Raw genomic sequence first — 23,717 nt, forward strand, 5'->3', positions numbered from 1 at the left:
AAAGAATAGAATTGGATGTTGGTACAATTTTCTTTACACATGCATTTCTATAGGTATATATAAATATTACAAAAGTGTTATTGTATACATGACTCGAGCAACATGTGTTCCCTCATTTGCAAAATCGGATTTACATCCATTTGGATCCCGAATAACACGAATTACAGTTAAGTATCTTGTTTTCAATCATCGAATACAGTAAGAATTTCATTGAACTTTCAAGAGATCAAAAAATGGACATACCTGATCAGCCCATCTACGTTTGCATATTGCATTGCATCTACGTAGAATTGATTTCGAAAATGTGGTTGACCGCAAAAAAATTAAGTGTATTCGATATTGAATCCAGTTTCAAGATTATATTGCGGTGATTTTCAACTATACTGATATAATAATAAAGGGAACAAATGCAAAATAAATAATGCCCTAAATGCACAACGTTCCAGTAATACTGTGCGACAATATATTATTAGAATGCGAAAATAAATTGTCACTAGTTCAATTTATTGTCTTTACCATATCAACTCATCGATACGTTTACATCATATCATGCACGACGTACTTACTAGTGATCAGTGTGTACAGAACTGAAAACAATCTGGTCTCCTTTCATTTAAACGTTAATACATAATTATGTATGTACGTGTGTTATATCTAGAGTAAAAGGTATTGAATCATGCGTTTACCTCAAATAAACGTGTTCAATATGTTAATAAGTATTATTACAAAAGATATTATACTAACGACTGTACCCAACATCTATCAACGCACGACCCAAGTTACACATTTGTAATCAGCCCAGTTTAGCTTACTTAACTTTGTTTTTACCTTTTTTTTTTTTTTATGGTGGTTGAATTTTTCATTCAATTATTAAACTTATCGATCCTCTGAACACAATTCTTCTCTTCGCACCTTATTGAAAATAAACCGATTGTTTACACAAAATTGTATCTAGTCCCGATTTCCTAACCTTGTTATCTAACATGAAGTAGATCTTCTCCAAATAGGACAGCAGAATGGAAGTGAAGATTTGTAGAATAATTGTCTGTGCTTATCGCCAGAAATAATCGTATAAAAATAAAGATTGTTCGCCCGCTAAGCAGCGAGTTCCCTAGAAAAAAAATTGAAAACAAAAAAGAAAAAGATAAACCAATTTTGGCACAAGTAATTTCTGTAGAGCGACAAGTGGGTTACAGCTCAAAACGTTTCTTCCTCTCAGCGACCATACCCACTGCCGGGAGTGGGGGGTGAAGGGGGTGATGATAGGTCGGCGTTGGCGTTGGTGGCAGGCTGCGACAACTTCTGCCTGACCACCTCACCGAGGGAGACCTCGTCAACTCTGCATAAAAAAAAGAAAAAGATAAAAATAATTACAACAGTAACAAAAATAATGACAAACGATACATTTTTCACGCTAAACGCAAAAGAAATTTTGTTCGTTCCGTAAAAAACTTCACCACTGACCTGCAACGGAGAGAGCTGTGGGTTCCGGGGTGAGGCGGGATGGGTGACGAGTGCTTGGACGGAGGGTGAATGTCTCCTGGTGTTGCTGTTTTTGACCTTGCTTACTCTCCTGCCACCTGGCGTCACCGCTGCTGCTGCTAATTCGCATCGCTGTTGTGCCACCTTTGTATATTTATTTCAGTTATTTATTTTAACCACCTTATAAATTACCCAGTAACAGTTATACGTTTTTTTTCTTTTTTTTTTTTTCTCTTCGTATACTGTTGCAGTTTTCCGTAATTACAATGATACCATTACAGTTAGTACATACAAAATATCATCACGTTATAAGGGGTAATAATCGGATAAATTGAACATAGACAAGACCATGGTTAGTGAGAGGAAGATTGAAAGATATCCGTGAAATAAATTGATTGTTTAAAATACGAGCAATTGAACAAGGCACGTACAGAGAATCCAGAACTGGTAAATAACACGTGCAAAAACCAAGTCAATTAGACTAACATTTATGGTCACATTTCATTGAGCAAATAAACTCCAAGGGATCGGTTTATTGCCCGTCACTGTTCCTAAACCCAGCTACAGTCCGTAATAAAATTAAATACCTTCCATGAAATACAATTCCAGGGCAAAGCTTGCGGATATATTAGTAAAATGATGTGTGTTATACGTGTATATACTGGTAATTATCAGCAATCGTTAGTTGTACATACCAAGCAGGAGTTTGTTATAAACTCTGTATCACATCAGTTTTTCCAAAGCCACAAGAAAAATAAAAAATAGAACGATTGTCTATTCTATCATTTCATTAATGATAGTTATTGCTTAGCCCCGTCTTTTTATACATGTGTATTATGCATGTACACCAAGCTTCCTCCGTTACAACCTTATCATCATTATGATAAATAATAATAAAATTCCACCACCAATGTGTTGTTTTTGCTTTGCAGTGTTTTTCTGGTTCTTCATATGTCTTCTGTACCTTGATACTGATGGGGCAAGCCACTCCTAGGCCTTAAGCTGTCCCAAAGTGGAGAAGTCAGACCATTATTATGCTCTTGATTTGATTGAGCAAAATTTATTGTAGTATCTTTGTTATCGTATTTTGTTGCATTTGAGCTTGACCCCTGCTGCCTCATCAGATCGTTCGAATACGGCAGTGATATTGATTTGATTCGTTCAAGTTTATAAGAAAATGGACCTGGCTTATCGGAAGATAGCAATTTTTGCAGAGACGAGGAACTCTTAGGACGCGTACTAAATAGTTTTGAATCCTCGCTACCCGCTCTGATTATTGGCTCGTGACTACTTCTTATTTGATGTTGAGTATACGCCGGCGAGTAGTCTAATGATGAAGATTTTGATGGCCCGCTCGACGATTGACGAGGGGTGTTGTCCCCATGCTGTTAGTAAAATATTTAAAACTTTGTAAGTAAGAAAAAAAAAAAAACCACGAAACTCGTCAATTAAATTCGTTAAAATTGCAGCTTCTGTCTCCAATCACATTTTATGGCATTCTTGTTTTTCAAAAAATTGTACTCGCTAAAAGATAAATTACCAAGTCATGCCTTAGAGATAATGCTCCAAATGAGACTAATTCGACGAATTCTTTATAGAAAAAAAACAAACAATCGTGCAAAAGATTGATTTTCCTTTGCGTGAATTCTATTCCCGTTGTGTTGTTCGGTATGAAAAATATTTCATTGCAGTAAAAATATTTCTATGGGGAAAAAAATAATAAGAATTACAAAAAGCCCAGAAAACACCATAATATATGTAATTGTAGTGAGTTAATGATTTAGTACCATTTATGTATTCTTCTTCTCATTGTTAACCACATTGTCAATGTATTTTTAAAGTGACTGAACAAAGCAGAAATCTATGTGATGAAACGCGGAAAGAAAAGATTTTCTGCTCCTTTACCTTTAGTTGCTGTTGCAGTCGATGTATTTCTTCCCTCTGCTGGGCTATCTCGTTGTCTCTGCCCCTTAACAGCTGGACCGACTCGTTTAGTTCGATATCGTTACTCTCCGATACAATATGAGCACGTAGTTGCTTGTTCCTGGCGTCTAGTTGAAGGATATGCTGTTGTGCTTGAGAAAGCTGTTTCGCCAAGGATCCCACCCTCTCCTCCAGTGCAGCAGACTCAACACACTTTGACGAATACTTAGAGGAGAGGGAAAGAATCTCTTGCTTTATCTCTTCCATTTCTTCTCTGGAAAATGAGTCCGCGTTATTTGTCAAGGGGTTGAATGATAATTAAGAAAAAAAAAGGAGCACCAGTTTAATTGACGAAAAAAATACTTACTCGTGCTCTTTGTGAAGCGCCCCAATATCTTCTCTAGCCTGCATCTGCTTGAGGAATTCCTGCTTAAACTTTGTTATCTCTTTCTGAACCTCGTGCTCGTGAGCCTTCCTCATAGCGTCCAGAGCGGCAAGCGTGGCTTGCGTCTCTTCGGAAAGAGCTTGCTCCTTCTCTATCCTCAAACTCTCCAGTTCCTGCCGGTGTTTTTCCTCCATTTCGGATATAATTCTTCGGTGAGAATTCTCCATAGCCAGTAAACCCTTTTCACACAATCCTCTGAGCTGTTTTATCTCCTCTTTGTACCTTTTGCGGGTCTCTGCATCTGTGTCAAGTTCTGCGCTGATGGAGCGTTGATAAGCGGCACGTAACTCGTTGACGTGAGCTGAGTGCTCGGAATCCATAGCGTTGAGTCGACTCTCCAATTTCCGCGCTCTCTCCCTAAGAGTGGCAGCTTCGTGTTCGTACTGCGAAGTAAGCGAGTATCTTTGGTTGTCCAGCTCGCCTTTTATGTCCATTAAATCCTTCTCCTGACTCCTCCTCAGCTTTTCCAATTCCTCGTTATGCTCAGCCCTCAGTCGTTGGATTGTTTCTTGGAGCTGATTGCATTGCTCGCACGAAAAACCTTTAGCGTAATCATTGAATCTCTTGACGCGTTTTCTGAGCTCTGAACACTTGTCGCATATACTTTGGTAAGAGTCAAAATTGAAGGAATTTGATCTGGCCCAAACAAAACTTGGATCGATTTTATCCCCGCAAATATACTTCCCCAGATTGACGAGATCCTCCTCAAGATAAGCCAACGATTGACTCAGGCTTTTCAACTGTTCTTTGGAATGCTGCTTTCCAGAGATTTGTTCTTGGCAATCTTTCGAGAACTGCTGATACAGGTACTCGTATTCCGCGTCGAGATGAGGATCGCTTTCAAAGGTATAATCCTCGCCCACAAGCTTCGAAAGTACGTCTTCGATCTCGATGAGACTAGACGCAAAAGTCTCGCCGGAACAAACCAACATTGGTCTAGTATTTTCTTGCAAAGTATCGATTCTTGCGTCTATCAAAGCCTTCTGGGCGATAACGTCGGCAAATTCCGTGAGCAGTTGTCTCGACTCATACTTTGAATCCAGGAGGGGTTTGACCCTCTTCATTTGGGAGAGACAATCTTCGTAGGCGGTCGAAAGCTCGTCTATAGCGAGCTCCATTTGTTGTCGCAGCCTCAACTGTGCCGCGTCGGTCCACAACTCTAAACTGGTTCGTTCGGAGGCGTCGAAATTGAGGCAAAATTCAGAGACAGATGTGATGTTTTGCTCGTAATCCTGACCACATTTGGTCATCACGTGAGAGACCTCGGACCGGACGAGTTCCTTGCTGACGGTTTCCTGAGCAAGCGCCCAGGCCGCGCGTATTCGTTTATCTTCGAGCAGCTTCGTAGTATTCGTAATCATAATCTGCTTGTTGATATCGTCCTGCTCGGACATACTTAAGGTCTCGGCGGCCAAGGCATTGGCCAGCTCTTTTAATTTCGACTCTTTGTACCTATCGACTATTTCCGATATTTCCTTTTGCTGGCGTAAAAGGAAGGTAAAACTTTCGCTACGTGCCGCCAGAACGTCCTTCTTAGGAGCATCGACTGGCGCGGTGGCGAATCCTCCGACAAGCACTAACTTATTGGCTAACACTCTAGTGAGATACTGAACGTAACTCGTGTTTTGGTAGATTTTGGGCTTAGTTCCACGTACCTTACATTTTAAGTTTGAAATAAGTTGACTAGTTTCGACCAATTCGCTAAGAACTGAACACTTATCGAACGTCCTCTTACCGCTCATCGCACACTTCATCTGTCCAATGACAACTGACTCGAACGCGATCCTCTCGGCTATCAATTTAAGCTTCTCCTTCTCATCCAACTGACCGTTGCGTGATAGCGATATCCGCCTTTTTGTTAACTCGCTCATTTTATCCTTAAGAATAGATTCTAGTCTAGATACAACTACACCTATTGACTCTGTCGCCTGAGCACTAGCTTTTTGGTTCTTTTTACACTCCCCGCACGATTCTAGAATATCGTTAACTTCCCGCAAACATTTTTCAGCCTTCTCCTCAGCCTGGGTTGAGCCCAGGCATCGTTCAAGTCGTCGTTTAGATTTCGACACGGCCCTCTCGAGTTTCCTGAGCCTCGATAGTACTTCCAACGAGATTTCATTCGACGGCGTAATGATTTCGCTGCTGCATTCGCTCGAATCTTTTTCAACGTCACTCGTCACTCCCTCAGAGACAGCCGCCACTTTCGTTTCTAATGTGCTCAGCCTGATCAGTACCTTCATCGGTTCCGAGCTCGTCGCGCTGTCCAAAGATTTCCTCCGTATCCTCGCTCTGTCCAAGCTTTTATTCTCTCTCTTTCTCTCCTTCTTTGGATTGGGACTTGACTCCTTGGAGCTGGTTCCAGCCGAGGCAGGAGCGCTCAAACATTTGCCTTGTTCAATGGCAGAGATTTTTCCCTCAAGTTCAAGGAGCTTTTCCTCCAATTCTTGAGATATCTGAAACGACTCCCTGCCCTTAAGAGACAGCGATCTCCTCTTGTCCCGAGACTCGGCCTTTACCAGTTTCTGCTTCAGTGAACGCACCTGCTTCTCGCTGGCAGTCAATTTGTTGGTAAGATCCTGAATCCTCGCAGCCATCAGTTGGACCTGAGCTTGATTGTTCTCACGGCACCTTGCCGCGTCTTGTCTGTGGGCGAGAATTTCCAACTCCAACGCATCCTGAGTGGCGTGTGCCTCGCGGAGTTCCCTCCGCATTGCCCTAATCTCAGAGATTGCTTTTTCGAATCGTCCTCGAAGTTCTTCATATTCTTCAATCATTCTGTAACAAATTCATTCAGTTAGAATTTTCTAGTCGATAAAATTTTCGTTAATTCTATTCATACCTCTCTTTGTCCATCCCCGTTAGATCCAGATCCAAGTCAATGTTCGTCAAATCACTGAAAGAGTCGAAACTTCTGCCTCGTTCCCTTGCCGTAGAAAGTCCGGATCTTTCCTCCAGCTCCCTAACTCTGGCATAGAGGTGTTCGTTCTCTTCGATTCCTGTTAAAACGTAGAATAAATATTATAACTATAAATCAAAAAACTTGGGACTAATCTTTGGTTTGCCTGAATATAACATCCGATCATTACGAACCTTGGGACAATCTGTCGCTCAGCGTCGACATTTCGTTTTGTAAGTGTTCGACAGTCGTGTGACTGGACGATAATTCGTTTGTGAGCATTTCGCATCGTTCGGCAGTCTCCCTGAGAATGGCCTCCGTTTCCAACAGTTTACACTCGAGTATTTCCTTGTCTCTGTTATAAATCTTCTTCGCCTTATCGATATCTTCAAGATCCTTATTTCTCTGCTGTTCCGTTCTCTCGATGGTATTGATCAATTCGTCAACCTGTTTTTCCCTTATCGAAGCCTCGGCCTTTTGCTGCCTCAACCTGGTCAATTCTTTCTCAGCGCTAACGATTTCACTCCTCGCCGCGTTCAGCTGCGACTTCAAATCCTCGATCTCGTTCTCCTGTCGTTCAATTATGACTAGCAAGGTACTCGGGTGTGCCTGATTTTGATCAAGCTGATCCCTCAGCATGCTGACTTGGCTCTCGAGCAGTTCGACTATCAACGGATTGCTATCCCCATTATTGGCCAGATGATTAGCACTCTCCTCCTCATCCTCGCCGAGCTCGCAACACGCCATCATCAAATCCTCTGACCTGACGCTGTCCAGAGTGCTTCTTCTCGAGGAAGGCGGCGAGCTTCTGCTCCTCTTGTAGCCTCGCGATCTCGAACTGGACCTGGACCTCGCCTTGACCCTCGACAAAGCCGTCCTGGTTAACGGAGGCGAAGGGGGCAGCTCGGACCACTCGTGATTCATTTGGTCCGGCCAGTTGGACCCCTTCAGCGGCAAGACCCACTCCCCGTTCCTCGTGAGCGGAGGTGATATCGGAAGCTCCGACCAGTCGCCCGATTCTCTTCTACCGCCCTCGGAAGCTGTTCTGTACTCTTCGTCCGACGAAAAGAGAACCGAACGAGGTGTTAACGGCGTTGACGGAACGATAGAATCCCTTTCTCGATCATTGATGGACCTAAAAGTAATGGTTTACTAGATTGGTAGGGTGTCTAAAGGAGTATGGGTGGTGGAAAGCAGCAAACGATCAGCGGCCGCGTTTGGTTTTTAACGTTTTCGTATCAATTCTTACGTTGTAGGAGATTCGGGATTAGCATCCTGTTCATTCTCTGGACACTTGACTTCGGAATTCGGTAAATTCGTAGCTTTTCCAATCGCCGTCATCCAGCTGGATCTTATACCGGCTGTAACTGCAGATAATACCGTAGTTCCACGATCGTCCCACGTCTGTAGGAAAAAGAAAAAGAAACTATGTTAATCGAGATCACACTTTGACGAAAGGAATAATTAAGAAACTCAAGAACGGGAATGCTCGCTTTTGTCACTTCACAATCAGCGATATGTAACGCCAGCGAGAAACGGGAATCAAGTCCCGGTACTCTGAACTGCACTTACACGTAATTAAATTACATACAACTAGTTTTTTTTTAGTACATTTACGACTCTCTGCCAGGCTACACTAGCAAAAGGTAATCCTTTCAATTCAATTACAGTGCAACGAACTCTCTAGTCGATATCTACCATGCGACTGATGCCCACTTGCACAGTACAAACAGTACAATATTCTAGCTGCATGGATTTTATTTAAATAATATTTCAATTCGGTAAAAAATCGCACTTACCACCGTTTGAAATCCGTAATTTCGAGCCACGGATACGGGAGTAACGGCAGTAACTGTGTTCAAGTCTATAACACCGTCCATTATGCCCTTATCTTCGGCGCTCGGATCTCTGTAGTACATTAATCCACAACCACGAAGCACGAACCAATGCTTGTTCCATTCCTGAAGAGGATCGAACAAAAGAATTACAAATTGGATTGAAAAATGGAAATATAAATAAGAGAACAAGAAAAATACCAAAATATTAGTTTTCCAGTCGATGTTAAGTCAAGCTTGAATTTTTTTTCTGTCTGATTAATAATACCTTGTTAACGCTCTGTTTCATCAGCCATCCTTTCTTGATATTGAGAAGATCTTCGGCGGGTAAATCGACCCTCAATTCGGAAGTCGGTGAGTATCTCGTGCCGGAAATATCCAATCCGCAGCCATCGGGATCGCCCCTTATCTGTTTTAAAAATCGATAAAAGAAATTGATTAAAAAAAAAAGGACGAATGAAAGAGGGGAAAAAGACAAAAAATCCGTATAACGAGCTAATACGTTTACCAATTTGTCCTGATGAGCGGCATTCGCGGCGTCTACAACGTCTCTGGTGGGTTCCGAAGTTCTCGGTTTGTTTCTTCTTACCCTCGGCTGCGTAAGAGACGCCGCGATGTCTCGGAGTTTCCCTTCCCGTTCTCTCTCGTGCTCAAGAAGTATCCTCCGACATGCTTCGTCATCTGCAAAATTCGTTTAATTTTTCATATATATATAATGAGTGTATTTATTCATCAAATATAACATAAAACGATGAAAACAAGCTAGTTTTTTTTTGACCCACATAAACAATTCGATCAGTCTAAAAATAAATTGATACAAATGAAATGTTCCTTAGTGAGAAACTGATGGGAATTGTTGTTTTTTGTTGTTGTTTTTTGTAACGATAAAGAGGGAAAGAAAATAGAAAAAAACTTGCTGAGAGAAATAACGACAAAGGGAATAAAAACGTGACCGTCTGAACCGTCTTCTCGCTGCTCTGCGTAAGTTGTACTAATTACACCGAGTGATCAAAGTGTGATAATTAAACTCAATTAGGTAGAGAACGTGGGTTTTATGTGTATATAGGTATAGATATAAAAAAATACCCACGTCCGTCTACACATTAATGTGTTTACGAAGGTATAACTGACCCAATTTCTCGCCGGAGGGAATTCCGGCGTTTGTATTGGCTCCGGATGATCGTTCGTTCTGCTGATTCATTCTCCTCCTCGCCTTATCTTCGGCCCTGAGTTTGTCCCTCGTAGGCGGAGACGCGCTGCTGGCCGGCTGATCTCGATACTGTCTCGTATCGCCGGGAACAATCGGCGGTTTTTCCGGTCCGACCGTGAGGTTGCACCCAGAAGAAGACGCCGCCGTCGTCGTCGTCGTCGTCGTCGTCGTCATCGTCGACGTCGTCGTGGTCGTCGAAGAGGAAGGGGACGACGTTGCCTTCGACGTCGACGTCGACGTCGTCGAGGTGAACTTCGAGGATGATGACAAGCCGTTCTCCGACCCGAGCGGCGAAACCAAAGCGTTCACCACCTTTGGCGAGGAGAGTTCCACGTCCTGGATCCAACTCGAATTGCTCACCCGGGGCTCGGACCTGCAGCTGTTGAACCTCGGCCTCGGAGGATTCGGCGTGTTGCCTGACGAAATTTTTGTCACAAAGTTAGACACGTACTTGATCGATTCAACTTTCGATTTGCTAATCCGACCTCGAAAGATTTTGCAATACATTTTCACTCGTCTTTTTTTTATTTTATATATATATATTGAGTATTATTGATCTTATAAGAATTATTGTATTGTACAGGCGTACGTATATGTATGTGTAATAGGTGTATTTATTACGTATTGTACTCACTTCTTACACCCGGAGGAACTTGGAGGATCGTTGTTTGTCCGCCAGGAAATGTCGCGTTTCGTTTGTGCCTTCCCTGGATGCAAGAAAAGAGAAGAAAAAAACAAAACAACACGATTAAATAAACCTGTATCCTGACCTGGATAGATATTGCAATCTGTATGTAGAAGACTGTAGGTTTGTGCAGTTAATTGTACGGTAAAACGGTTTTCTTTTTTGTGTCATTTCCGTGTCAAGGCGAACAAAAAAACAAGAAAGAGAGAGAGGGAAAGAGATACTGCGAAGAAACCGAAACAGCGACACTCTGTGCCACAGATATATATTGTAATAAATATTACGATTTAATTACAAAAACGAGGTAATGAAAAGTAATTAAATACTATTACGGCTCATACAATTTGAACAATATTACCCTGCTTACTAAAATGATCAGTGAATTAAATTCATTCTAACAAATGAAGAAGAAGAAGATGATTGAAAATGATCGGAAATAATAGGCAATACGCACGCAATTCAAGGATCGAAATTCACGAATATTTTAAATACGGTAAAGCGACATACGTTTAGAAATAAATGATATATCGCCAAACCGTTCGGTACATATTTGATTTTAAGCTGTTTCTTGGTTACTCGGGTAATTAAAAATCCACTGATATAAATATATGCTTTCGTTATACACGCGAAGTTTATTAACCGTAAACGTTTCTGTTACTTAAATTTTCAACCTTATTTAATCCATTCACAATACAATTTTAACTTTCGTATCAGCAATTAACTAATTGCTTTTAAACGGTAAAAAGAAATTATTATTCATCATTATAGTTATATTATAGGTACCAATCTACGCATACGAATTGCATTTTATTCCACACGCGATTGTCAAAAAAAATTATTCATTACAAATTGTATATATACACGATGTCGAAGAGGAGAAGAACAAATTAGTGAATTAATTAGCAAGTTTATCATCATTATCGCACGATTTTCATCGTTATTTCCAATTATCTACGTATTGCGTAGCTGCAGCATTGAATTTCGTTGTTTGAAGGAGAGGACAAAAATTGCGACACTGCAGAAGCAGGAAGAGTGAGGAAACGATGATAACGATAAGAAGAATTATTTTCTTAGTTTTACAACAATTTTAAGTCAACTAAGATTTCGTGATATGATAGTGTTTTTTTTTTTTTTTTTTTTACTATGGTTTACTGAGTTTCAAACAATTCCAAAATGACGAATTAACGATTTTTTCTCAGAATTAATCGTTACGATAACATTACCAACTCTAATATGGTGACAAAATTATTACCAGGGCTGCGAACGCACTTCTGACGATGAAGAAAAATAAAGCATTACGAATTCTATTTACGAATGGACGATTTAAAAATAGGGTAAATATACCGCCTGAATTTATGCAATTCAGTATACGTTTAATGAAATTCAACGCCTCAATATTGACAACCGGTAGTACGTTTCGGTAAAATGCATCCCAGATTGCATAAATGCAGGCGGTTTTACCGTGCGATTCAAATTGTCCATAATACGTAGGTATGCTTTGTTCATTATAAGGTGATGGAAAATTTGGTTAAAAATATCGAACGAGTTGCTCAGGCAAACCGTTAAAGTGATTAGCGCCGAGTCTACAAAGGGGCAATTATTAAACTCGACTGCGGAGTTCTTAATCGTTCGTTTAATACTTGCAAGACGTATATAATGTACACACAGGTATGTGTATAAATATTCGATACGCGTTCCTTTCTTCCTAACGATTAATTCACAATTTTCCCATTTTCTTTCTATCAAACATTGACATTATTCGACGACACGAATGAATTCACAGAGTCTGAAAATGCATTATAACATTATGACACGAAAATAATCGAGGACATTCATTCGTATCTAACAAAGTTAGATAAACGAGGCACGACATATATGACATTATATATAGGTGTGTAAATATGTGCATATATATCTAACCTATAGGTCTTCATATCCGTGATATTATACATAAACGCGGCGCACCTGTAATAAATTAACGATCAGCAATCTGTGACAAGGTGGTTAGATTTCCCAACAGAAAGGCCGTTGTCTTACGTAATATACACCTCCGTTTGAAGCGGTATAATCGGTATGTGGATACGTACGTACACGTGAGGTGAAATATCTCGAGGCGAAATCGAATCGCGTTTCGCCGCATTCGACTTTGATGGAAGTAACGAGAAATAATAAGAATAAAAAAAAAAAAGAATGAAAAAACAAGGTATATAATGACAGGGAGAAAGAGAGAAGTAAATTTTTATACCTATGTATATGATGTTAAAATAATACGCATGCAGGTATTTCATTGATATTCGATACACATTATGCTTGAATATATGTATAATGAAATATTCCTACGTATTATGCACGTGACGTAATATATATATATATATATATATATATATATATATATATATATATATGTGTGTGTATATGTATTGCAGCGCACGCGTCGATTAAACTTAAAAAAACGATATCGCGGTGTGTTTTCAAACTCGCAATACTTGAGAGAACCTGTATATATAACCCAAGATCTGCGGGAGTAGAGAATTTTAAAAATAAAAAAGATAAAAAAAATTTTAATTTCAAAATATTTAAGAAACAACTTTTGCCTCGGGCTTCTCACAATCGCGAAAATATATACATATATATGTATTACATATTACATATTATTTATACGCACGAAAGTGATATTTTGCAACCTGATTGATTATATCAGCGAGAATATGACATTTTTGGGTATACCTGCATAATATTACAATGTTGAGCAATATTATTACACTCAACGACGGTTCGTGTTGACTTGTTAAACGGTTCAGAAAGAAAAAAAAAAAAAAGAAAAAATTCAAGTTTTTTTTTACTTAAATATACATCCAACCTGGACCTAACGCACAGACGATGCGATTACGTTCACTGTAGAAATGAATACGAAAAGAATTAAGAAAAAAAAAAAAAAAACATACTCTCCTAAATTCCCCGACAGGTGCGCGTCTGCCGATTTCAAGCTCGTATATAAAATATTAAATTATATCTGTATACGCTAATGTATATAAAATAAATTAGATAACAGTATGAAAGTGCTTCAAGTCATTGGTCGATGATCAATAAAATATACCCACGTATTATACATTCTAAAGTATATCTATACTTGCATAAAAAAAAAAAAAAAAAAAACCTATATTGCACCTCTAATTATATCCGAGTATATTTTATCGCCGTCCGTATACAGCCGTGTAAATTATATAATTAAATGTGAAAAATTTATTCGATAATTTAGGTGAAATAGAGAGAAAAGGAAGAGAGAAAGAAAAAAAACAAAAACAACAACAACGAGAAGAAGATAAAACGATAAGAAAGATGAATAATTATTACACGCAGGTATGCAACAAGAATATCCATCATGTATAATATGTATACCTGTATATATATATATTATAGAAAAATATCCACGGATTTTTGTGTAGGTATATAGACACACACACATATATATATGCCCACGTGTGCTGCAGGATTATGTAAAATCGTTGCGCAAACTCGGCATTGCGCGTCGTGATTTTGCTCGCTCAAATCCCATTATACCTGCACCCATATATATATATATATATATGTATATATATAGACATATACACACAACGTACGTAGGCAAACCTCGGGTCGAATAGGCGATACAAGTCCTTTCTGCAGTTCGGTGATCCACGCCGCGCGATTAAACTCTCTATGTGCCTATCGAGATGCCTTTGCATGACTACGGATAGTAGGTAGGAAGGTTATGATACAGGCACGTTCTTTGTAATTCTTCTCCTCGACGGAACAACGATATTTCATCTCCACATTACTGTCATTCTTATTGTTATTGTTATCACGATCGTAAATCAATTGTATTAATGATAAATCGTCGACGTTTGTTTATTATTGATTTTTGGAAATTCTTTTGGAAGAAAAATTTTACGGATAACTTTTTACAGTCGAATTTTTCGTATTTAGATAAACGAAGGTTTGAGTAAAAAAAAATAAAAAAAAAATAAAAAAGTCGGTGGTAATTTTTTTTTTTTTTTCTTTCCTCTTTCGTTCACTACACGGCGCGACAAGGCGAAGTTGAAGTTCCGAATTTGAAATGTTCCGAAAGCGCCTAATTCCGAATTATTTGGTGGCGAAAATTGAAGCGAAGAAATCGAACTTTGAAGAAACAACAAAGTTTGAGGAAAGAAGAGGAAAACCACTAAACTCAAATTTCCGAAATACTAGATTCCGATAATTGAATTAGTAACGACAGTGCAAAGTTACGATAGAGGAAAATTCCGAGAAAATAAAATTCCGAATAATTAAAATGTAATCGCACAGCGTAGTTTGCTCAACGAGTGGGTGAAAAACAAATGAGAAAAACCAAAAATCGTAATGACCGGGATTCCGAAGGTAAAAATATCAATAATCCAAGACAAAGAAAGATCAAAGTTGGGAAATTTCACCAGGCCAGAAATTCACAAGACAGAAAATTTTCGGTCACTCGAAATTTCGATGTTTCGGATTCTTGAATTTCCTCATTCTCGCACTTCTCGAACTTTGACTCGTCGGCTTTCGGCCCATTCGAAACTCCGACGTTTCGTCAAAGTTCTATCTCTTCCCTTCGACTACCGCCACCGAAAAAAATTCGAAATTCGTCGCTTTCGCAGCATTCAAAATTCAAAATTTCAACTCCCACCCCGCCAACGGGCGGTCATTTAAAATTCAAGACGATCCTCCGAGCTCTTCGAAGTTATTGAACAAACGTCGAACTGCATCCTGAAATACCTTGTTCCTCGGATAGACCTGGAGAACGTCGGCCCACCACCTGGTCTCTTCCCGACAGGTGCCCTTGACGAAGGTCACTCCCTCCGGAGCCGTAACCGCGAGACTGTAGGCGTGACCAGTGACGTCCTCGGCTGCCGCCACCTCCAGGACTCGAGTCATGTCGATCCTTGCCTGAGGTACCGTCTCCGGCTGAAACACAAACGAATTCGTGCTGCCTGTAATAACGCGATTCCATTATACTGCGCCTACCTCTGTATTATTATCATACCACACGGCTATTTCCCGCAGGAAATATCGCAAACAATAACTTGTGACAATCGCACGTCAACAAATTTACAGTGAAATTCATTCGAACTTGCAACGTCATCAAATTAATCTATTTACAAAATGTGTGCAAGGTAGGTAAATGTCTTTTTCACGATATGCGAAAATATTCGACGAAGAAGCTATGAATTTGGGTTGAAGAAAAAAAATTTTAATAAATTCTATGCAAACGTATGTCAACACGACACATGTGTGTATAGGTTATACAATATTTATATATACTGCACTTTCAAGAGTGAAATAGCCATGAAGATCGTATGCATACCGGGAGAATCTCTTGAAAGTTGAAAACGAACCGCGCACGCGCGAGTTTTATCGGCTGTTCGCGCAGGCTGGCCAACCCGAGTTTTCAGCCGTCAAACTCTTTCCGCCGGCGACGTGGTTCCTACGAATTTTCGAGGTTAGGATCTCGAACAATCGAGACGGCGACTCGGAAAGGTTTCGGAAGCATTTGTCGTCGGGGCGGAAAGTCGATTCTTCGAAGAACGGTCGGAACTCGACGCTTACGCTCTTTGAAAATTCAAACGCAGACATTTTGCGTAGGTTGGCCCGCCTGCGTCGCGGACGAGAATATCGCCGCGGGAACGTTTCGCCGACCAATGAGATTTGATCATTCGGCGCACGCGCGGTTCGTTTTCAAGTATCAAGAGATTGGCCCGGTACATATTTTTACTTGACAACGCAATCAATAAATAAACACATCTATACGTGATATAGCTGATATATCTATGGGGTATTATATCGTGAATCGAGGCGAGTTGCGTGAAAGGTCGTCGACCTCGCTGCTTCTCTTCCTCGGTCACCTATTAGGTACGTACGTACATACATTGATACGTTTATATAACGCACGCAGTCATCGCGATTATTACACACGCGCACACATGACACCGATGTAATAATGCATATGCATACGTGTACCTGACACGGTATGAAAGCACGTTTATAACATCTCTAATTAGCTCGTTATACTGCTGCAGCAGATTTCTAAGCACTTGTGCAACTTGTGACGAACGTGCGACTTCTTGCTTATAATTATACGTACCTTCGTTAAACATATATATGGCTGTTGTTATAATCTTATATAATTATACGCAGTATGTTGGTCCAGAGGATTAAGATTATAGATTTCTGTAATTGTTTACACGTGTCTCGATACAATTATTTATTGTATACACCATTTATAATACATATCGTCATTAGGCTGAAGTTAGTAACGTTAAGGTAACGATAAATCGGGAGTAAAACAAAAAATTTAATAAAATAATAGTTATTAAAGAATTTTAGAACGATTTTCAAGGAGTTGATTGATTTGTTCAGAATCGATGTATATATTTTGTTTTATAATTGTTTGATCTAAATTTCGAAATTTCACAAAGGTGAGAATTAGCGATTCTTCATAAACACGCATCGCTACAATAACGTCGTTATTAATTTCGTCCTCATATATATATATATATATATACACACACACACACATATTGTCTGCATTATTCGTTAATATGGAATTATACATTAAATCAGTCCAATCGTATCATATTTATGTACGCATGTATACAATGAGGATATAATATGTGACAGGTATGCCTACACAACCGCGAATCTACTATATATGTATACTATGTCATTTGGAAACGATTGTCTCGTCAGATAGAGTGAGGAAAAAATTTGAAGAATAAAATAAATTGATTGAAATTAAATTCTCACACCGTATTCAGCTGACGGACGTATCAAAATCAATACAATGGAAAATGATAATGATTATCGTGTGTTGGTACTTCATTTTCATACCTACTTTGATTATCTTTCTTTTCGCAATAAATTTTACGTCAAATTACGCGCGTACGTTATTTTTCATTCGCTCGAATTTCTTCTTGCCCGCTTATTTCTTTCCATTTTTTTTTTTACTCTCTTTTCGTTCATCCATTCATTCTTAACAAGTGTTGGTATTATAATTTTTGTGTAACAAGAATAAAATTGAAACGTTTCTCGTACATCGGACCACTTTTATTATTATACTTATAAGCGATGATTGCCATCTGAGATTGTTAATGTTACACATATAATGCGTGTCTCGTGAAATACATACGTATACGTTCCGTGTACATAATAATCGGGCAATTTCCTCGCTCGTTAGAGTCGGTTTCTTTCATCTTTCGTCGAATTTTTTTCTTTTTTTTCATTCCGAGTTTTTTTCTCTCCCCCTCAATACGTGCACCTACTTATTTTTATTTTATTTTCTCCTCTTCTCACCGCTCAATTCTGTGCAATCAGAGAATTACGACACTTCGTATCGTTGTACACGATTTCGGTCCACCTGTAATACGTACGTAACGTATGTGTGTGACTCGTTGCCAAAGGCGGCTCTTCGTCTACGAACTGACACGTTTATATTACGTATTACACAGAGCCAAAATCCAGCGCCCAAATCCCATCCTACGTACGAATTGATTGGTGTTGTAGATTTGAGAAACTTTGGTATATAATAAGTATAATAATAACAACAACAATGCAAACGTACAATAATGTAATACTTGAAATAAATTTTCACTACGTTGAAACGAAGATGAACTTTAACCGAGAAATTGGCGAAGGTTTCCTTCACGCTGTTCGTCGTGTATGCATTTATGTACATATGTAAGTGCAATTCAATTAGCACGCTTTCGCAAAGTGTGAAAAGTAGCGGTTAGTATTGCAGGTAGAGAGTCTTTCAAGTCTCTGCAGAATCGCAGACTCGGATGGGTGAGAATTTCGCGGGTTACTTATTGAAAGTTATCACCATTCGTTGTTACGAACTTATGCATTGTACGAGGGTAACTTTTACCGTACATGTGTACGCACATTATTAGTACGAAACACCTTGTATGGGAAAATGAAGGGCTTCGGTTCAACATTTTTTAATTTATTTATTTTTTTTTAATTTTTCTCTTTTGTCGTTCTTTGCGAGTTGTTCGTGTGTTTCAAATTATTTCGCGAGATTTGTTTATAAGCTGCAGATTGTCGTATAGTGTAGGTGTAACATATCGTATGTATACGTGCCGTATGCTTGTAATAATACCTATATTTGTACGTCTATACACGTTGCGTCGAAGAAGCTGCGGCCTTCTTATTTCTCCGTTCTCTAACTTCTCATACCTCTTGCCTGATCTCGCTGCCTGTCCACATGTCCGTTTTTTCTCCACTCCTCTCCTCTTCCTTATACCGCAGGAGGCTAGTTAGCATCTCGCGATGCTGCAGATTGCAATCGACTATAAGATAATATTATACCGGGAGAGTCTCTCGAAACTTGAAAATGAACCGCGCGTGCGCCGAATGATTAAATCTCATTGGTCGGCGAAACGTTCCCGCGGCGATATTCTCGTCCGCGACGCAGGCGGGCCAACCTACGCAAAATGTCTGCGTTTGAATTTTCAAAGAGCGTAAGCGTCAAGTTCCGACCGTTCTTCGAAGAATCGACTTTCCGCCCCGACGACAAATGCTTCCGAAACCTTTCCGAGTCGCCGTCTCGATTGTTCGAGATCCTAACCTCGAAAATTCGTAGGAACCACGTCGCCGGCGGAAAGAGTTTGACGGCTGAAAACTCGGGTTGGCCAGCCTGCGCGAACAGCCGATAAAACTCGCGCGTGCGCGATTGATTTTCAGGTTTCAAGAGATTCTCCCGGTATATGGAAGACGAGAGAGAGAAAATAAATGCCTAAAAAAAAAAGAACGAAACAATGAAAGAAAAAATGATTCCAAACACAAATTTTCAAACGATCGTGGAACAGAAACGGTGACGAAGAAAAGATGTAAAACAGAAACTCGACAAAACTCCATCGACGATGAAAAATGACATGATGATTTGACGTGACGGTGATGTAAAAAATTGCGACGTGATTTTTGTTATTCAACGAACAAAATTACACATCCATATATACAGATATATCACAACCGCGTTATTGTTCTCACAGATTCAATATCTCACGAAAAGGTACGGATAAGTCTTCTTCTTTCTTTCATTTTTTCTTTTTTTCTTTTGATCTGACGCTTAGTTGTTTTCATCAACCTCCTTTCATCACTACTATTACTATTATTATCGATGTGTGATAAATAATTATTGAAATAAAATTTCCTACTACCGTCGCAGCGTTGACCGAATAAGATTCACCGTAAGATTCTATAATCCCTAAGTTATACAAACATAAAACTACGGCAAAACCTCGAAATGACAGAGACAGGAAACTAAACGAATAAAAATGTAACGGAAATGAATCCAATCACGCGACGCGTATCGCCTGACGCGTAAATACATAAATAATAATGATAATGATAATGATAATGATGATAATAATCAAAGAAGTCATGGAATTGAATTGGAAGAAGTTACATGTATATTTAGTGTCATAAAGCAATACAATATATATTTATTGAAGAGGAGAATAAAAAAAAAAATTAATAAGTAAAAAATAAGAAAAGAATTGAAAATCGTAGGTAATAACATTTATGGAGATGACGCGTATGCGTGTGTGTACGTGTTTTGTAGTTCGTATGTAGGACAACCTACTCGATGCCGTTGTGCAAGGCATCCTCTGCCAGCTGCAGGGCGAGGCTTCTCATCAAAATACATAGTAGGTGCAGTAACGAAGCATACATTATGTGCGTGTAACTGCATATATGTACTTTCAAGTCGCAACACAAGAAAAAAAAATAAAATAAAAAATTCATCGTCATTATTATTATTATTATTATTATTATTATTCATACGGAGATGAAAATGTTTAAAAATCATATAATATCGAAGAAAGAAGGAAAATTGCCGACAGTGATGAAAAATTTAAACGAATAATCAAAAATTGATGGGGGTAAAAACTTGGAAGGATCAATATTTGGAATGACCGATATATCGATATTTCAAACATGGGAAAATAAAATAACGAAAGATGAATTGTTCGGAATCTAGATATTTGAAAGTATCACTGATCAGTGGATCGTTCTAGTCGATGACATTTTCGAAAAAAAAAAATTTTCGACAATTCATCTATCGTTATTTTATTTTCGCATGTTTGAAATGCCGATATATCGGCCGTTTCAAATATTGTTCCTTTCAAGTTTTCACTCCATCCCATAAAAATCACATCTTGCGTAACTTGCATATAACGTATAAAACACTTAAAACCGCCGCGTTCCATGCGTCCTGACATTTGCGTCGGTCGTTACGTTACAGTATATTTAAGAGACAGACAGAGATGATGAGGAAGAGAGTCTTCGGCACGGCTCGTCAGGAGGTGAGGAGGGTGAGGTGGGGAAGGGAGGGTACGCAAGTAGGAGAAAAAGCGGCGAGAAGAATGCACGCGAGGGAAGAACGAGATAAGATGGAGGAGGAGGAGCAGGAGGAAGAAGTTGCAGAGGCTGAAGAAGCTCAGTCGAAAGTTCGAGCCTCCGGCGAGGTGAGAAATGAGAGATGAGAGCGTTTCTTCCTTCTTCGTTCGCGTTACGCAACTCGGTGAAAACTGCACCAGCAACAGCAGCAGCAATCCACGCGTATATGGGATGCATCGGGTGCGGATGTAAAGCTGCTCGATCTTCTGCGCCGGGTGCTAAAAGCGGCGAAGTTATTCCGCTTACGACGTGAAAATTCGCCTCGTCGAGTTGTATATTCCAATAACGGGTATTCGAGTCTCTTCAAGTTAAGTACTCGATAAAGCGTAGAAATACGAGTCACGCGGTTGAGACGCGAGAAGATTCTCACCCGTCAATCTCCACCTCACGTTTTTCAACGTTAATATCTACCTACTCTGAGCCGATATCAGAGATTTTATCAATGCGTCGTCATCCCCCCGACTGATAGAGAATTTCGCACCCTTTCAACCATCGGGAAAACGCAATTTTACCGTGAATTTTAACGAATATAAATCGGTATAATTAAAATAAAATATGGCGACGACCCAATTATCCCCTGTTTAATATATCTTTTACACTTCTTCGCTTCTTTCGTCACTCTTTTTATCTTCTTAGCCTTAATTCAGTCGCGTAGCGTGACTTCAATAATAGAAACAACAGTGAAACTATACGTGATGTCCCAGAAGAATAGCGGAACTGGTGTAATCATTCCAGACGGAAGAAAATAATGATGGTAATATCAAGGAACAAATGTACATTCATAACACACACACACACACACACACACCCGTATACAAAACGTTGAGGAATGTTGCGCTCCGTTCAGCCGGGTCTTTGAAATACTGGAACAAGGTGATGTACGCACGCGCGCACATGAGCACATGTACATGTGCGCCATTGCTAACTGGATTACAGCCGCGTTGCGTTATTGTAGCGGTAAACAATACGTTACAAGATATAACGTTTTGCGACAACGTCTCATGACGAAACTAAACTATCAATTACCTTCAATATGTTGTACATACAACGCAACACAACGCCTTATATATACGTATACGCACGTATAACGCATATCCCCAGATCGACGTTGTACGAAAAAGGTTAATCGCAAGTACCGTCCACGTCCTTTTTACTGTGGCACGGTAACAAAAAAAAAAAACTGGTATTCGCCTTTATCTCACTCGGCATGGCTAGAAACAGTTATATCTGTCGTTACTATTATCATTATTATTATTTTAACCAAAAACGGGTCAAGTTTTTCACCAAAAAATGTCGAAAAAGTTTATACAACGAAACGTGACAACATTAAAGCAAGTGTGTAATACATATTTCTTACATGTGCTCTCTTACGGTCTCTCCTAGCAGATTCTTCTATTCTTCGGTATATCTCAACGAAGAAGGCTAGGCCGGATGCTAGGTCGGTAGGTACATACATTGTGAAAGAGCGGGATGGCCATGGGACCATTAAGGCAGTCAGGTACCTTATATCCAGATACGTATAAGTGCCGTACCATGTACGTGAGAAGCATGCAACTATGCATACATACAATGTTATACGGGTGTAGAAATATACCGAAGATGGGAGGAAACATTATCATTTGTTCCGCAACTGCACCAGCAGCATCAGCATCAGCATCGACCCCGGCGTTCGCAAAGGAATCTCAACCTAACACGTGTAGGTTGTACGTATACACATGTATGTACGAACCATGTGTGTACCTATGCACGGGTAGATACGGGTAAATAAAAAGAAGAAGAAAAAAAAAAAAAAAACGACAAGAAAATCGCATTTTAGTTGTTTTTCAATTTCCTTTAATTCATCCAGTCTTCCTTTTATTTTTATATTTAAATAAATTTTCAAATTCTCCCGTTTTTCTTCATCTTCAGCTTCTGTCATCTCGTTCTTACCGACGACCGAATGAGAAATCTATAGGGTGGCCCATTTTTTTTTTTTATCTCATAATTGTGGTTACCATATGGTTTTGAGAATACCCAAGTAACCGCGTTAATCTATCGCACCTAAATCACAAAATTCCCGATTTGTCGAAGGTTAAATATACTTATTGTGCGACAGATACGCGGCATAAAATGTAATCAACTCTCACGCGACATCATTTAATCAATCAATTCAAACCGATCGAGTAACGTATAAATACAGATCCGGTTGATTGAGTAAATTTTACAAAGGTTGCTTCTTTATGCAATACATGCTCTGTAGCTGATACACAAAAGCCGCGGATAGTCAGAACCGTTTAGCCTCCCACTCGACGTATTTATTTACAGGACGCACGGCATTAACGGTCGTTGTATATAATTCTTATACATACCTATAATGCCTGTGTATAATACAACAATAGCCCTCCCCGAGGCGTTTAAAAAGTTGAATGTTATTGTCTAATAAATACAGGTATATACGATGTGCAATGCATAATAATATAACAAGTATTAGGTACAGTCAAAATTCTCCTCCATTAGTCGGACGTCGTTATGATTGTAATAAATAAATAAAGAAATATAAAAAAAAAAAAGGATATTATAGGATAATTATTGAGGTGTGATGAAGCGGATCGAGGAGGATGAGGAGGCAACTGCTGTAGGAAATAGGCGTAGTAAAAAGGTATGGACCATGTGTGTGTATACATGGGATATCGAATTATAGCCAACGCGACGGTATCGGATCCCGATCACAGAGTACGTAACGTTGGTTCAACTTGCCATTTCCGCAACGCGTCTCAAACGAAGTACATATATATTATATACAGTACAAGGTA

The 23,717-nt window shown here is 39.4% G+C and overlaps 1 protein-coding gene across 3 annotated transcripts in view; it reads right to left on the minus strand.

Annotated features, from left to right (window-relative positions):
• Positions 1–760: 760 nt before the first annotated feature.
• Positions 761–23,717, minus strand: part of osp (myosin phosphatase Rho interacting protein outspread) — a 69,182-nt gene continuing 46,225 nt past the window's right edge. The window contains exons 4-17 of one of the 3 annotated variants that reach the window (XM_046628164.2): positions 15,247–15,435; positions 10,426–10,498; positions 9,713–10,207; positions 9,090–9,262; positions 8,850–8,990; positions 8,546–8,707; positions 7,996–8,150; positions 6,941–7,881; positions 6,690–6,846; positions 3,773–6,625; positions 3,388–3,679; positions 2,447–2,867; positions 1,465–1,626; positions 761–1,339 (exon numbers count right to left, since the gene is read on the minus strand). In XM_046628164.2, coding sequence (XP_046484120.1) covers positions 1,191–1,339; positions 1,465–1,626; positions 2,447–2,867; positions 3,388–3,679; positions 3,773–6,625; positions 6,690–6,846; positions 6,941–7,881; positions 7,996–8,150; positions 8,546–8,707; positions 8,850–8,990; positions 9,090–9,262; positions 9,713–10,207; positions 10,426–10,498; positions 15,247–15,435 — 6,363 coding nt within the window. In that variant the 3' untranslated portion in view covers positions 761–1,190. Of the gene's footprint in view, positions 1,340–1,464; positions 1,627–2,177; positions 2,868–3,387; positions 3,680–3,772; positions 6,626–6,689; positions 6,847–6,940; positions 7,882–7,995; positions 8,151–8,545; positions 8,708–8,849; positions 8,991–9,089; positions 9,263–9,712; positions 10,208–10,425; positions 10,499–15,246; positions 15,436–23,717 lie in introns of those variants that run through there. The other 2 variants (XM_046628165.2, XR_011177098.1) reach the window with 2 other exon arrangements.

Source organism: Neodiprion pinetum, chromosome 5 (assembly GCF_021155775.2).
Source record: "Neodiprion pinetum isolate iyNeoPine1 chromosome 5, iyNeoPine1.2, whole genome shotgun sequence".
NCBI classification, from domain to species: Eukaryota; Metazoa; Arthropoda; class Insecta; order Hymenoptera; family Diprionidae; genus Neodiprion; species Neodiprion pinetum.